The following is a 16455-nucleotide window of genomic DNA, read 5'->3' as shown; positions in this document are numbered from 1 at the left end:
TAATAAATAAACTAATAATAGATTGGCAACAAAGAATAATTATTAATGCAGTATATACAATTTAATCCAGCAATCCCATAATGCCCCACATATAAACCAAATGTCTTATATACAATTCAATCCTACAGCATTTCTATATTAACACATAAATCCCAATTAAATGGAAAAGGCAAATTGAAGGAAAGTTTTTTTGAAAGAGGATGAGGAAAATGTGTTTTTTTTTTTTAAATTATGATTTATTTATTTCAAACAGGTTTTTGGAAACAAGAAAAATAGCAACAGTAGGACAGATGGGTATAAATCCATTTTAAACAAACAGGTTTTGCTCATTTTGTGGAAATAAAGTTTCAGAGGAACCTTGAGAACATCCTAATGGTTGATCTGAGCGACGAGCCCCTCCAGCTCTGGACGCGCCTTAAAGCGTGTTTGATAATCCGCCTCCGTGTGCTGCGGTGGAAAGAGAGGGGTTAAAAGTAGAATATTACTGGTACAGTTAGATGGTGTTTTTTTTTTACTGCATTAAACCAGTTTGTTTCATTAACCTGTAGTAACGGCAGACAGAAAACGTGTGATTTGTTTTCGCTTTGTGTTTAAATCTAGCACAAGTGAACTAGATTTAAACACAGCAGGTAACTGAAGAGAAAATCTTCAAAATTCACTAAGAAAACATTTTAAGGGTCACTAAATCATGATAGTAGTAGTAAACGCTCCCTTCATACCATGTGCCAATTAACTTAAAATAAGCATTGGGAGCAAAGTGTGCTTTGGACTTACTATATTAAGATTTTTTTATTTCATCTTCAGGGATGACCGAAGTTACAAACATAATATATTAGACTGCTGTTCAGTCAAACTATTAAAGCAATAAAATGTGGATTAGTGCAGCGATTTTGGAAATTAAGTCATTCTTTTCCTTTTACCTTATGAGAAAGCAGGATAAATGAACACAAACTTTGCTGTGAATGATTAGGTGGTGAACTATGAAAAATGAATCAATTCATTAGGAGTAGTTCTTATTAAAACTGCAGTTTGCAACTTTTACAGAAAAACTGTCACTATGTTGTGACAGAATGGTCTGAAACTACATAAATCTACAGAAATAAAACCAGTCAGGAACAACTAATCAGAGCCAGGGGGAGGGTCTAAGCGCCATCAATCATTGTTGGTTGGACTTAAACGGGGCTGTATGGATCTTGTCAGAGGTTTATCTGTACTCATTGTTGCACACAAGTCGTCTTGATTTTGGGCTTTTAATTATTCGGTGTGTTTATTTTTAGGAAAAACACTTTGATTTACTTATGAAGTACTATGTCACAATAAATGCCATGAAAATGCACTTTACAAAAGTCCAAAACTATAAGACAACAAATGAATCCCAATCACACCAACACGCTGTAATATCCAGGATCAGATCTGACTCACCTCCTGCACCGAGAGCTGAACTCCTTCTGGTTGGTTCTTCAGAATAACGTCCATGAAGACGGGACACAGCGAGGCGTTCAAACTACTCAACTAAACACAGAAACAACACGTTCCGTCAGCTTCCACAACGTTCTCCAGAACCTAATCAAACCTGCAGCTTAGGGGACTTTTAGAAAGACCTGGACGACGCGCCGGTGGGTCTTCAGGACGGCGTCCACGTACGTTTTGTTGCCTTGTTCTTGCATTAGCAACACTTCTGTGCTCTTGGTTGGCAAAGCGTAGCTGTGAGTCGAGGACATAAGAAAAATATTACTGCTTTTGTTTACGTTTGATTCACTATTTAAAATGTACACAGCAACTTATTTAACAGTTTAATTCATAAGGCAGTCAATTCTATATCTGTGCTCCAGATTCAGCCAATTTATTTGGTTTAGACATAAACTTTAGATGGACATCTGTTTACCACTGCTTTAGAAATATATACCTATCTTTAAATTACCTCATTTGGGGCTTAAATTGCAGAGTTATCCACTTAATGTCAATTTTTTGCAGGAATTCACGCTAAATCAACAGATCCATGCATTTTTTTCATGCTAATAAATAACTGTGAGTTGATTGCAAATTTAACGAGCCCTTCAGGGGACATGGGAATTTTTTTTTTTCTTTTGCATTCCTTCGCAATAATGTGCTGATCAGTGCATGCAGCATAATTGAATACTGTAAGCCTTTCTTACAGGGGCCGCCGTACTTTCTGCTCTAAAACAAGGTTATGTAAGGTTTTTCCATGAATGTTAAACTAAACCACACCCAAACTCAAAATGTTCAACACTCTTGGAGGGGACTGTACAAGTCCTGTATAAAATCTCTGTGTTCTTGGGAGGAAATCCATGATCAATTCAAACTTATGTTTTTGAGATGGCTTTCATATTCGTGATGACTATCCTGAGACTGTTGCTACACTGCAGCTTTCTCCTGCTGATCGTCACCTTTCTGCCACTTTGATGTTGAGCCGGTTGCAGAAGTTGTGGATGTACTGGGAGTAATGCTCCACCACGGTCATGTCGTACCCGGACACCGTCACGTTCAGAGTCCCGTACGCCGTATCAGTCGCTGAAACAAGCTCTTTTTGCTGGTTTCTGTCTTTCTTCTTCTTGGGCTGAACAACAAAAAAAAGCCTTCATAAAGTAAAGTATATCAGGTGTTTTATAATGAAACATGGTGTGGCCTAAGACGATCAACAACCAATCGAGATGTGCATAATTGTTAGGCAGCTTCTACACTTCAGGAAGATTTGGGAAAAGAATGATTTGGCATACAAACCTAAGAGATGCTGAAACACCGAGAGCCTTGAAATCAATGCTACAAACCCACCAGATTAGAGTAGCCTTTGATTAGTAGTGAAAACATTGATCAACATTTTTGATGATTTTGATGAGGACATTTGACAAAAGTTGAAAAATATTGATGAGTGTTAATCAGATAAAAACAGATAAAACCAAAAAAGTTTTATCTGTTGAGGAGGGAAAACATTCCTCCTCAACTTTAAGATCTACCCACTGACTGTAGACCATGTGGCCACAAAGAAAGCTAAAACCTCACTCGGATCTCAGAGATAAAGCCTCAAATATTACCTGATAAATGATAAAACACAGTGTGTGATTGTATTTTAATATGATTAACTTTGTATCAAACTTTGGAGACTTACTGCCTGTTTGAGTAACAAATGCCTCCACCGTCCAATCCCGTGTGTTGGCATATCTCTGTACTGTCTTTCATTTATAGCTGCAGTACCTGAAACAAAACAAAAACTCAAAAGCATGTTGACATAAACATTATGGAGAAGCAACACCTCTAAGGTTTTGTACTCACACCACACCGGATGCTGAATGGACGGTGTGGCTCTGCAAAGATTACAGGACAATCAAAAACATAGTGACTGCTGTTAAAGTTTTCAAGCACCAGAGGGAGTCAACCATTAAATCAAATAACAGTACCTGCATAACGACTGATTCAGGATAGATGCCTGCTGTGGGAAAGTCACTTGCAACTGGGAAGGATGAAAAACGAGGGATTTCAAACACCTTATATCAACTTTAGAAATGTTGGTGATATATTTCAATATATAAATTATATTTTACAAAATTACAAAAACGTCTCATACGTGTATTCGTAACATAAAAGAGCAACATAGGTGCCATAAACATAGTTTTTGGTATTAAACAGCAGAGCTCCGCTCCATTATGACCTCCAGTTAAAAGCTAACAGCTAGCACAAAAAGCTCCCAATTAGCCTTACCTTGCGGAATATGTGGTTCATTGTGTCTGCACTGTGTTGAAAACACGCCGCGTGAGTCACAGTAAAACTAACAACCTCAGCTAAACTAGCAAAAACACACAAAAAAATCTTCTAAACACGCATTTTTACACTTGCTGAGAACGGAAACACACACAGGAAGTCGGAACGTCGTATTTTCGGTCCGTCGATTAGAGTGACAACTACAAGCGTTCCGGTGTTGTATCGTTCCTCCGTCATAGTGTTTTATCCAGCAATTCATACGTATAAGTAAAAATATAAGTATTCATGAATCCTGTCTATCAACTCAGCAGTCTCCCTGATGACTGCAAACTAATATTTCTGTATTTACATTTTGAGGTTTCATTAGCTGTTAGTCGATCAAAATGAATACAAAGCAACCCCTTATTTACCATAATTTGTGTGTAATAGATCTGACTCCCTCTTTTTAAGTGAACTACTGTGTTTAATGGCTAACTTATTAGCCATTAAACACATTCAATCCACTCGTAGTCAGGAACTGGGCTGCTCCTGACCACCGACAGTCAGATCCTAATAAGAAATAAATATTTAATAATATCCTAAATAAAACGTATGCGCTCATTCAGTTATTGACAGACTACACTGATGTTTTCTGATGAAAAACATCAGTTTTTCATCAGAAAAACTGATGTTTTCTGAAAACATCAGTTTTCAGAAAACATCAGAAAACTGATGTTTTCTGATGAAAACATCAGTTTGCTATGATAAAAATCATAGCAAAATCTAGGCTTATTTCATGAGACTGAGGTCAAACTGTTGTGTTCACAGCCAAACAGACTTTAAAAAGAAATTGGAAGAAGTTAAAAGGAAATAAACAATATAAAAAAAAAATCTAAGAAAGAAGTGGCAACAATTTATCCATTAGTTAATATGAACGAATCTCTTATTATTACAATAATTCTTTTAAAAAACAAAGAAAATGTTGCATCCAAAACTCAGAATTACCAGAAAAACTAAAATGAAGTCTAATTTATGTTCAGGAGTCCAAATAAATGATTTTTGCTAGCCGACAGCATTTGAAAAAAAAAAAGACATTTCTGTTGAGTGATCTTGATGCTCCGAGTCAGACAAGCAACATCATTTGAAATATTCAATTCAGACTTTATTAATAATATGCACATCTTATCTTATTTTGGCCCCTTACAGTCACAATCAGAAAAAAAATCAATCTTTAGTAAAAAGATGTTCTGTTCTGCCTGAAATATCTGAATGTTAAAGTGCAAAATTTCATACGAGCTAAAACTGCTCCTTTAAAATTCACATTTGAAGTGTGCATAGAAACATTTGACAATTCTTTATACAATGCAAGCACTGCTTTTAAAGCCTTACTTTTTCTACCATCTAATGTAAACGTATCACATTGCAATACTTCCCCTCGCTGCCACACACACACACACTTTAACTTGTAATGCATAAAACAGCACCACACACACAGCTTGTTCAAACACCAGGCCAGATGTTTTGTGTTCGCTTTTCCTTGAGAAACCAAACATGCTGACAAAGTGAAGTGAAAGTAAGAAATTGAATGCTTTTTCTTCAAATGAATAAACATTCATTTCTTATCAGGCAAGACTACGGTTGCCTTTCTATGCCTCTGCAGGGAAATATATTGGATTTAGTAAAATATTTATCAAAGTGATAGAAAATGGAGCAGTGCAGCCATGCAAAGGTTTGGTACATATTATGTCATGGTACATTCATGTTTTTGATGTGAGCCGGGTTTTTATCTACAGTGAATCTCTCATATAAAGCACTTTGATGTAGCTTAGCGGTAGCATCACAGTTTAGCGTTGGGCTGTCAGTGAAGTTAGCTTCAAGTGGATCCAGCGGGAGGAAACGTTCAAACATCTGGTCCTACCACAGCTAATCGCTTCACTTAAACCCCTCGCTCTTCCTCATCGTCCTCCTCCTCTTCCTCTACATCCTCATTGTCTTCATCTTCATCTTCATCGTCATCCCCTTCCTCCTCTTCCTCTTCTCCTTCCTCCTCCTCCTCCCCTTCGTCATCCTCCCATAGGCTTAAGTGGTCGTCGGCCAGGTCGTCGTGCGCTTCTTCTTCCTCTTCGTCGCTCCTCATTTCCTCTTCGCTGCTGTCCTCCAGTTCGTCTTCATCATCATCGTCCTCATCCTCGGCCACCTCTTCCTCATTGTCCTCATGTTCCTCCTCCTCCTCGTGGTCAGAAAGACTACCTGAGGGTCGGTAGGGTTCAGAGCAATGTGATTTTCTGCATGTGTGGAATGTTCTGAACGTTTGAAAAATAAAATAAAAACTCACATAAGGAGTTGATGGCAGCGACGATGTGACAAGGTAGATCGTCAAGAAATTTGGTCATTTCCTCCTCCATCCTTATTCCAAGGATCTCCGTCTCCATTTCGACGTACTCGGGGTAGAACATATTTTTCCTAAGCTGTCTACGGCACCTGTCATAAAGAAAATAGTTACAGTAAGGAGTTACAGTAATAGTTACAGGTAAAGTCTGTTTAAAGGTGATTTATAGATCCTGAGTAGCGTGGTGGCACCAATACACAGAGCTAAAAACAATTCAAGTCGAACACAAACGCCGTCATTATCCTGATTAAATTAAGTCCTGGCAGGTTCATAAAGTATTCCTGTTTTGGAGAGGACATCCATGAGACTGAATCTACTCCAAGTCTAAAGTCTTGTTTTTGCCACTTAACCGCAACACAAGTCTGAATCTTAGAGTGTTTTCACACCAGACTCTGTTTGACCAAAGTTGTAACATTTATTACATTTTCAGCTGGTGTGGTTTTCTTTCACACTGTAATGTCAAATGAACTGAACTAATTGAAAATCCTGTTCCTCTTCTCGCCTGTGGTGGCGCTGTACCAAGAACCACTGAAGGAAACGACACAAAAACATCTGAATAAGACTGAATATACTGCACATGTACACACGTACACATGTGCAGTATATTTACACATTGAAGAGTTACAATTCTACTGCCTTGGAATTTTGACACGTCCAAAAAATATCCTTGGCAGCCAATAATAGCTGGAGATGAAACTGTAAAAGCCACAGCATCAGATCTGTAGAAAGAGCTGCAGGAGCATCATTACACTATTGAGACTCAAGACAGATACAGACTTGTGTAATGGAGATATGAAGTTTCACTGTTTTAAGTTTAACTTGAAATTCTGGTCATTTTATTGCTCTGTTGTTTTCTTGTAGAGAACTGATTTTTATCTGGAAGATATTTTAGAAATAAAACATGCTTACTGATATTTAATGAAGATATCGATAAGTCTACACATTAACTAAACGCGTCAAATCAGGTTGTGAAAGAAATACAAGTTTTCGGAGTGATAGACAAAGTCCATCACCTCATAGAATATATGAAGACCACAGCTACAAAAAGATCTCCATAGTTCCTTGTATTTAGTTTGAAAGTACAAAAACAATTCCATTGTATGACATCAAACAGATCAAATTAAAAATCCATCAATAAATGATAAAGATGAAATTGGTACTTACTGTTTTCCTGTGGTTTTATATGCCTGAAATCAAGACAAAACATTCAGAAACATATAACATGAACAAAGTTAGGCACAAGTTATGCTAATCAATACAGAAAATTAATTTAAATGGGTCTTAGCTTTTCATTACAGTTTTAAATTCAAATAAAGATCACTTTTTCTCCAAGCCAACTGTTTTAACATTTAGTAGGCTCAAATATAAAATCATTACCAGCAGGTATTGCATCGGAACAAGCTGGTGTACAACGCACCATTAGCAGCGAGAAGTGCTTACCTCCACAAAGCGGAACGGGTCGCTCTCCTGCACGAGGCTTTCGATGCTGCAGCGCACCTCGTCAAGGCGCGTCTGGTCCTGACAGATCCTGGAGATGTTCTTCTGAATGGCCGAGCCGTTGATCTCGCACTGGGTGCGAGTGAATTCTCTCAGTGTGAGGATGAAGCGCTGCACTCTGGTCTTCATCTCGTCCTCCAGGAGCGTCAGGCACTGCTCTGCGTCCTCCTTGAACTTCTGGATGAAACACCATGCAGGAAGGACAGAGGTACAAACTCAGTTTCAGAGGGAAAAACGCACAAAATACTGTCATTAATGACGTCACTCTGATATTACAAAACACAAAATTCCATGATAAAAGTTACTAAATGAAGCTCATGTTTAATCTAATTGAAGGAACATTGGAGACAGAGGTCACACTAGACTTTTTTTGATGTCTATCATTTTAATGGACGGCATTAAAAAAATCCGGCATGTACGATTTTTACCCATCAATTTCTAATTATAATTAGGGCTGAAACGATTCCTCGAATGATTCGAGTACCTCGATTACTAAAATTCCTCGAGGAAAATTTACCTGCCTCGAAGCTTCGTTAATTTATGTTTTATTAGTTGGCGCACCGTGTTCCGGCCGGGACTTCATTTGCGTTGCGCGGAGCTCTCACTTCCGCCTCTGAGTTGTTGACAAAAGCTAAGTCTCAGCGGCATAAAGTCCAATCTTCAAGATTGGCCCGTGGGGATTTTATTGATTGATGATAATGCCCGACTTTTTATCGTTCTTGGGGAACCAATAAGCATCCTTAAAATGACTGGGGGAATGCCTGGAGTACGGCAGCATTTCTCCTCCGGGGCTGCTGGTTGAAAGCGAACGGCGGGAAGAGCGCTGAGGTGAGCGGATAGCCTGAACAGGGCGGGCGGCTGAGTAGCTGATGCTTACCGTGTAAATGTAGCTTTACCGACGAACCGCACAATAAATTTCATATCCCGGTCTGAAGAAACGGGTGGCGGAGCGCATCGTACATGGCTGGTAGATGAGTTTCTGAGTGTGACCAGTGAAGGTGTGGTAAATATCCCGTATTGCTTCCCCCGTGTTCGTTCCCCGGTCTAACGGTTCGTCAGTCCGCTGGTCTATTTCCTCCCCTCCACCCCATCTTACGTTCGTTCATTCGCCCTCTCCTCCCACTCCAGGCGGCATTTCCCGTATTTTCAAACCCAAAGCGTGATAGGTTAGGTGGCAAGGTGAGTTTAATTAATCTATTAAACTCACTGAAGATGAATACATAAACTAAAAGCTGGATTGTAGACATTTTTTATAAGCACATTTGTGAGCCTGCCTCTTTGTTATTAAATTCAATATAATTTCAGATTTTTCTATAACTTTTCTTCTGGTTAACTTAGAAAGTGAGCTATTATTGTTACAGGTTAGTTTTCTAAACTACAAAAAAGCAACTGTTAGGGATGCTCAAATATGAAAAATTGGACTGATATTGATATCTGATAGTAACACCGGTATTATGCCAGATTTACCAATATTTCATTTTATTATTATTTTTTTTATCCGATTACTCGATTAATCGTAAGAATAATCGATAGATTACTCGATTACTAAAATATTCGTTTACAACAGCCCTAATTATAATCATGTTAACATAGTCTGTTCAACTGCATTTTTTTATGCAGTTTAGTTAATATTCACCTAGTTGGACAGTGAATCCAGATCCCATCACACACAGGGCAGATGGAAGCATCTTACTTTTCCTCTGTAGTGACAAAAACCACTGACTGTGGCCCCAATAACTTATAATAAATTAAATTAAACAATTTCACTTAAGCACTTCAACTTAAGTGGAGCACAGTGCCTCACAATGTCCTGCTGGTCTTCATCTGAAGAGAAATCTGTACTAGTTCATCAGTTGGATCCATCTGATCCAAACCGATAAATTGAACCCTGCGACCTTTTCACCCTGTGTGGAGTCCACATGTGCGCTTCCACAGGGATTTTTTTGTGCGATTTTGCTTCCCCAAAGCAGACAGATCTTACATTCACCGCTCTCCTCCTTGGCGCAAGAGGGTAACATCTTCCAGCTCCATTTGTTAAAACCACAGTGCGAGTTAAGTTTAATTCTTGCAGCGGCGGGGTCTGCGTCCTCATTGGTTGTGCAGCGCACTTTGCTTGTTATGATCTATTTAACTTCTGCATCCTTATTTCCTCAAGATAGACTGCCGGCTCCTCTGTTTAGACTATAAATGGATTAACACAACATGGCATTCTCTTTAATGTTTTCTGTTCTGTGTGTATTGGAGACTGGAATTAAAGGTGCCATGTCAACCAAAGGTTTGGAACGCGCTTCTGAACCAGACGCGCTCCAAAGTGTCCTGTCCATAACACCGCAAAAAAGATGCAAAAGAAAATGACATTTTTAACACATCAAATGTCAAATGTAACGTGTCTTGATTTTGTTTCCCAAGTGATCTAAAGTCATTTATCAGAGAACATAATGCCAAACCAGGGGTGTCATGAAAGCAGCAGTTAATAGATGAGTTAAACCCAGCTGAACAGGTTGGATTGTTGCGTTTTACCTTATTTTGTCTCTCCTTCTCCTTCTGCTCCTGCAGCTTCCTCTCTGCCAGGCTGTTCTTCCTCTCCAGCCTGTACAGCTGTTTGTCCATAGCGCTCTGGAGGACAGCAACATGAAGGGGTTCAATTCAAGTTACACTGCAGAAATGACTAACATGTCATACAAGCAGCAAGATGACAATACCTACATGAAGAAAAATAATCATTAGAATTCAATTTGGTCTCTGGAGCTCTTAAAACATTCATGTGAGGAAACTGATATAAAATGGTGTCCTTAACAAAACTATGTCCTGAAATAAAAGTAAATGTCTTCAATGTTTGGGACAAGGTGACGTCTGCAGGTTTTTGGTGGTTTATTACGCTTCACTTTTAGGTGAGTTCGTGACATTTCTGCTTCTTGTTGTCTCCACAGCAGTAGCCTGGAAGCATCTCCTCTCTATGTGGCATTGTTCAAAGGAAACAAAGAACAGGAAGTGGCTTTAACACCCAGAGAAGCTGGACAAAGTCACATGACTGTCCTTTCATTCTCTAACTATTATTATTTATTCATGTGGATTCTATATATTTGCCTTGGTTGAAGTAAATCTGAAAGAAAATTGATTCTTGCTGCTTATAAACAGATTTCTAGTTTGTCTCAACTCTTCTATGAATTTTTTTATTTCAAAATCTCACATATTTTCACACTCAGCCTTCTACATTTTCTCTGACTTCAAAATTTTAACCTAAAACTGAGTAATGACTGAATCTTATAATTTGTAGGCTCCTCTAATCAGAAACCAACTAAATGCAGAAACTGGCTTTCAGTTTTTAGAGCGGAACTAGAGAACTAGTAGAGTGATCTACTCACCGATTAGTGATCTACTCACCGATTAGTGATCTACTCACCGATTAGTGATCTACTCACCGATTAGTGATCTACTCACTGATTAGTGATCTACTCATCGTGATAATGGTTAATTTTCTACACTTGGTTTCCTTAAAGCATTATCTTTATCTTTTCAAAATCAGACAGAATAAGAACCAAAAGTTCAATTAAGACTGAATTAAATGTGAAAGTTTCCTTCCTTGAAATATTTGAATAAGCCTGCGAGACAAAAACTAAAATATGGTTAAGTAAATTACTCAAACTGTTGTGTTTAACCACAAATTAAACATATGTAATACAAGTAGAAATTAATGTAAAAAAGAAAGCATTGAATTTATTGAGCATCAACAGGTTTATGTCCTGTAGAAATAAGGTGGGGGGGAAATGACATATTCCCATCATTATCCTGACAGAGAGACAATAAAAACAAACCAGTTACTTTTCCAAACAATATAAACCTCTTAGTACCACTAATGTGATCAAAATAAGACCAAATGTGACAGACATTGTTAGGAGTTTTTTTCATATTTTCTACACGTCCTAAAACTCCAGCTGAAAGAGTGAGAGGAGGAAGTGTGCAGCACTAAATAAAACCAATCAGACATTTTTCCTCATTTCTGGGTGGCTTAGAAACAATGACTCAGTGCCACTGCGCTGCTGGTCACAACCAACAGATCAGTTTCAGGGGTTACAGCTGACATAAGTGGTCAATTATTTGATAAATATGTTTAACAGTTTATTTTCTTTTGAGACAAAACCTTAAGGCAGTCAGTAGATTTTAATTCTGACTTTTTGTTATTATTGTTGTTGTATTGGAAACAGCATGAAGTGATTGTGATGGACTTGAAGTCAGCAGAAGTAGCAGATGGGATAAAACTCCTAGGAGGTTCTGTTGGTACCTTCAGATCCTTCATGGTGTTCTTCAGGGTCTTGATGGTGTGTCCTGAGTGTCCTCCCTCTATGGTGCAGGCGTTGCAAACACACATCTTGTCATCCATGCAGTAATATCTGGAGAATAACAGGAAATAAAATATAGAAAACAGACACTTGGTTCAGATCAAGTAAATCTTAAAATCTGATTACTGTGTGGGAGAAGCAACATTTCTGTAGAAAAGTTGCAATCATAGATAAAACATTAAGACTCTTAACATATGGCATCATTACTCTGATCCTTACGTGAAAATCTGCCATTATTGAACCATTAGTAACTTTGTTCAGACTGGGAAACATTAAATTCTTCTGATTCTGTTTCCTTTATTGTCATAAAAATAAACAACTTATAAAAACTGAACTTGTTTCTTGTCATCTCATTAAAAAAGAATGGAAGAACCTGAACTGATCAGTTGAGTCTTAGAAAATAAGCTCCAACCACTGCAGCAGATATGTTTGCTGTTATTATAAAAGTGAGAATTTGCAGCAGGTTTTCTGTTTATTTGTCAGAAGGTCTGTAGGTTTAGGTGAGACAGTAACACAAAACAACTTCATTCTGGACGCCGCCTGGCTCCCTGAGAAATCACTTTCTCAAACTACAACATGGCACCAACTATAACATTACAGATGATCCATTTCTTAACAGAAAACTGAACTGTAAAAATGAGAATATAAGCATCTGCTTCACAAACAGGCTGGACTTCATCTTCATCTGGTTCAACCCATTTCATTTTGAATTATTCATTGAACTGAAGATCAAGTCCAATGTCACCATTTATCTGCTGCCGCCAAAATGAATATTGAAAAGCTGAAACATATAAGTAGTTTCTCATGGTTACATAACACGTAACCATGGGAAACTGTGTTGGAGAACATATGTTGGAGCTGGGTGATATGGCTCAAAAATAAAATAAAATCTACATTTTTTTCCTCCATACTGATTCACTTTCTTCTCTTAAGAAGAAAAAAAAAGCTGAAATTATTTTTAAAAATGTTGATTATTTCAATCACCCCTTCTATGAGATGTACAATAAACTATTAGGGCTTGACTACAAGAATTTATGTTTAAGAAAATATAGTCATAATAACATTAACAGGATAAAGACCGGAAGAACGTCTGAAAATTAGAAAAAAGCTTGGATAATTATTTTTTTGTGTTGAGTTCTCATACAATTACTTCATTCTCGTAATGTTAAGACTTCAATCTTGTATTATTTCAACTGTATTTTATTGTAACATTGACAATAAGTTAGCGTAAGCCTTATATTCCAAATAAATGGAAGCTGTGTAACACACTTGTCAAACAAGATGGTGATGTGGGCGTCACTCAGAAGTATGAAAATACTAGGAAACCATTTATGGTATATATATATATATATATATATTTCTTTTTTGCCCCAAAAACAAAATATTCAAAATACCCAAAATTCAATTCATGGATAAAATCCAGTGTTTTCCCCAAGTGTATTATAAACACACTGGCGGGACACCAGGCTTTACTTTCACCGCCACAGGACTAAGCGTTGTTTGTTTAATGTCACTGTCACATAAAAAACCCTATTTAAAATAAAGATGGATTAAGTTAGGTTTATGGTTGACACATTGGAGGGGTCCACACCCTGTGCCTGCAAATTGACCTCACAAGCTGACACCTGTTCGTGCTCCTCCAAATTTCTAACAATTTTTAGCACAAACATGCTGGTAGACTGCCTTTACGCTCCTAGCACCGGGCTTTGCAGGTTTTCTGGGGAAATTCTGAAATCAATTTATTGCTCTTTTTGTTTTATGATTAGAAGGGAATTGTCTACAATTTTTTTGCAGTTTCATCATAAAATTAAGAGCTTAGAAGAAGAAGAGCGCATAGGCTGTAACATCTGCCTCCTACCTGTAGACTTCGTCGTGATCCAGGCACTTCCTCTTCCAGAAGTCCAGCATTGGGTCTGCGAGAACATGCTCCCGGAACGCCGGCAGCTCCAGGTGCGGCTTCAGGTGCTCCTGGCACATGGACACCTCGCACTTCAGGCACGTCTTGACCGCCAGCGTTGACGAAGCGGCGTCCTGCTTGTCTTTGCCTTCCTGAGAAAGACAAGCACTAGTAGAGGACTTGTCCCCAAAGGAGCTGAATCCTGAGGCGCCGGCGGCTGCTGCGGGGCAGTAGTCGCACTGAACGGCGAAGATGGTCTTGGCTAGCTGTGCTGCAGAGAACGAAAGCGGTTCCTGGGACTTTAAAGCGGAGGCGGCCGCCGTCATGGCCCTCCGCCTGCGGAGGTAGTCGTCGGCGATGTTGGCTAGCTTGAAGTTTTTCTGGAAGTTGGTGCCGCTCTGGTGGTTTTCCCGGCACTCCGGACAGCGGACGTGGCCTCGCTCCGCCTGCCGCCTCAGCCGGTCGAGGCAGATCTTGCAGAAGTTGTGTCCGCAGGGGAGCAGGCGGGGATCCCGGTACACGTCGAGGCACACCGGGCAGGTGAGCTCGTCCTGCAGGACGCTGCACTGTTCCGAGTGGGCGGAGGCCATGGCGCTTTTCAGGCAGCGGACCTCGAGGAGAGACCTGCAGGCAGAGGAAGAAGTTGGATGAGGGAAGAGGTCAAAGAAAGACTCCGAAGAAGACGGGGAAAGAGGAATTCAGATCATGGAGACCATGGATTGCAAAGATCTATTCTGATTACAGATTCTTCAAAAGGCATTGAGATTTTTGAACCTTTTACTGATTTTTTTTTTTTTTTTTAAGATTTCCCTGAAGATATTGCCAACTCCACTGTCTCTCTGCTGTGCTCCTTTAAAAAATGAGTGGCAAAAGCAAATGACTCTTTGAGGGTACTTGGATGATACGAGTTACCTTTAAGTTTCCGTATGGGATAAACAAAGCATTTTTGAACTGAAAGTTATTAAACACCTGCCTCATCTTGCCTTAATGAGCCACGTGTTGCATACCTGATAAACTGGATTTATTGATGTAGCTCGCCAAATTACTGGTAAGATGAATGCAGGCCAACAAAAATTACATTAATCCTCCTGTTTCATCACTTGTGTGGTTTGTTACCATTTTCAAACATTTCATGAATTCTGACTCCAACAATTCTTCAGCATCAACTTAAAATGTCGATCCAGATATTCCAGAGTTTCTGCTGATTTCTCAATCCCTTCCAAACTCCAAGAATTTTCTTAGCAAGGAAAAACAATCCAACTACACGTAGTTACCAAAAAAACATGCTGATTCTACCGTAAATAAAGTGAGTACATTTTGGTCATGTGGGTTGGCGGTTTAATGGTAATAGAACAATATTTAACTCTCCAGTCAGAGAGTCTGCAGCAGCCATTTTGCTTGATTTGGCATCAGTGTTTGAGGATTTCCTGTTGATATTACAAACAATCCCAGGATTTCTCTTCTATCATTTTTTTCTTATTCCTGTTGATGACAGAGCCTTGGTTTCATCTTAAACTTTCGGGCCACTGAAACCGTGTTTAATGTCCATTTGTACCTGAAAATCAGCCACATAATTTATTGTTTTTAAGCATTTATTTACCACTTTGTGGGTAACAATACATTTTAACCACCAGGAGATAAACCATGAAATGACTAAGAGATCAACTGGGATTTAAAAATTGAAATTAATTTGTTTGCACAATTAAACAAACGTAGTGGTTCAACCAAAGTGAGAAAAAAAAGATTTCCTTTGATTTAAAAATAAACGGATTTACTTAAATTAGTTTTACCTCAAGTTTTAGTTGTTCACCCAATTCATTTTCACTTTCTTTGAAAAAAGAAAAAATTAAAAACACATACGACTAAATAAATCCCGTTTTAAAACCTTTATTTTGATGCCAGCCGAGATAGCTTTAGTGTAAACAGCCGCCGCTATGCCTGAAGGCTATGACCTGGAGATAAGCTGGAACCTGCTGGTTGTTTTTCACTTTAGATGAAAACTAATTGGTGTTCTCCAACATATTTCTACATTAGTTGGTGATTGTCCACCTGATAATGCAGGCCATGGCTTTATTTAGTCGAAACCAACCCGTTAAACGTGTCAAAATTTAGTCGTAACGACGCTTTCAGAGTCAACCGATAATTAGCCCACTCTCTGCACCTGCTCCACTAATCTCCATTAGTGCCGCTGTTGAGACCGAGATAAGCTAAAACAAAACAAGTCAAAAACAAGCAATCCCGGCTTCATACCTCTATAATGTATGTGGTTTATGCAGCCTGGCTTCCAAGCAAAGCTGGACTCCTGGTTTCCAGAGCAATAGATGTCTCTTTCTCGGTGAGGCTAACGTCTGAAATCTGAAAGCCGCGGTTCACCTGTCGTGCTGTGGCTAATACGTTAACGCCAAAACTCGATTCTTTCCCCTTTCGTCTCACATAAAGTCCCCAAACACTAGGGTATTATCCCAGTAAAAGCTCCGGTCACTGGATGGTCGGCTTTCCCATCTGGAGTTTTCGGTATTTAACGGGAAACGGCGAGTCCACGCGCACACCTGCACTCAGACAAACGGACGGACATCGAACTGAAACTAAAGCAGAGCAGAGAGCAGGGTGATGCGGGGAAAAGGACGCATTCAGGG

The 16455-nt window shown here is 39.0% G+C and overlaps 2 protein-coding genes across 2 annotated transcripts; both read right to left on the bottom strand.

The window, feature by feature from the left end:
- Positions 1–214: 214 nt before the first annotated feature.
- Positions 215–3914, bottom strand: mrpl48 (mitochondrial ribosomal protein L48). The gene is made up of 8 exons (XM_014976794.2): positions 3718–3914; positions 3417–3469; positions 3292–3323; positions 3128–3213; positions 2409–2578; positions 1602–1704; positions 1423–1512; positions 215–447 (listed from the first exon to the last, which is right to left on the bottom strand). The coding sequence occupies exons 1-8, from the start codon at positions 3736–3738 to the stop codon at positions 370–372; spliced, it is 633 nt and encodes a 210-aa protein (XP_014832280.1). The 5' UTR covers positions 3739–3914; the 3' UTR covers positions 215–369.
- A 922-nt stretch (positions 3915–4836) lies between these two features.
- LOC106910206 (uncharacterized) lies at positions 4837–16449 on the bottom strand. The gene is made up of 8 exons (XM_014976789.2): positions 16070–16449; positions 13781–14443; positions 11865–11973; positions 10103–10198; positions 7526–7759; positions 7250–7272; positions 6032–6177; positions 4837–5946 (listed from the first exon to the last, which is right to left on the bottom strand). The coding sequence occupies exons 2-8, from the start codon at positions 14407–14409 to the stop codon at positions 5633–5635; spliced, it is 1551 nt and encodes a 516-aa protein (XP_014832275.2). The 5' UTR covers positions 14410–14443; positions 16070–16449; the 3' UTR covers positions 4837–5632.
- Positions 16450–16455: the final 6 nt, after the last annotated feature.

This window comes from Poecilia mexicana, unplaced genomic scaffold (assembly GCF_051168715.1).
Source record: "Poecilia mexicana isolate PSO_F unplaced genomic scaffold, ASM5116871v1 scaffold_18, whole genome shotgun sequence".
In the NCBI taxonomy this organism is placed as follows: Eukaryota; Metazoa; Chordata; class Actinopteri; order Cyprinodontiformes; family Poeciliidae; genus Poecilia; species Poecilia mexicana.
The sequence above is the reverse complement of the archived record's forward strand: the minus strand, read 5'-3'. Positions and strand labels throughout refer to the sequence as shown.

What these genes read in the sequence shown, in the direction of transcription:
- mrpl48 (XM_014976794.2), bottom strand. Translation starts at nt 3,738, where the DNA reads ATGAACCACATATTCCGCAAG. An exon ending in CTGAATCAGTCGTTATGCAG is followed by an intron (nt 3,324 to 3,416) that starts GTACTGTTATTT and finishes TAATCTTTGCAG; the next exon opens with AGCCACACCGTCCATTCAGC. An exon ending in AACATCAAAGTGGCAGAAAG is followed by an intron (nt 1,705 to 2,408) that starts GTGACGATCAGC and finishes CTCGACTCACAG; the next exon opens with CTACGCTTTGCCAACCAAGA.
- LOC106910206 (XM_014976789.2), bottom strand. Translation starts at nt 14,409, where the DNA reads ATGGCCTCCGCCCACTCGGAACAGTGCAGCGTCCTGCAGGACGAGCTC. An exon ending in ACACCATGAAGGATCTGAAG is followed by an intron (nt 10,199 to 11,864) that starts GTACCAACAGAA and finishes GCTGTCCTCCAG; the next exon opens with AGCGCTATGGACAAACAGCT. An exon ending in AGAAGGAGAGACAAAATAAG is followed by an intron (nt 7,760 to 10,102) that starts GTAAAACGCAAC and finishes TGTTTCATCCAG; the next exon opens with AAGTTCAAGGAGGACGCAGA.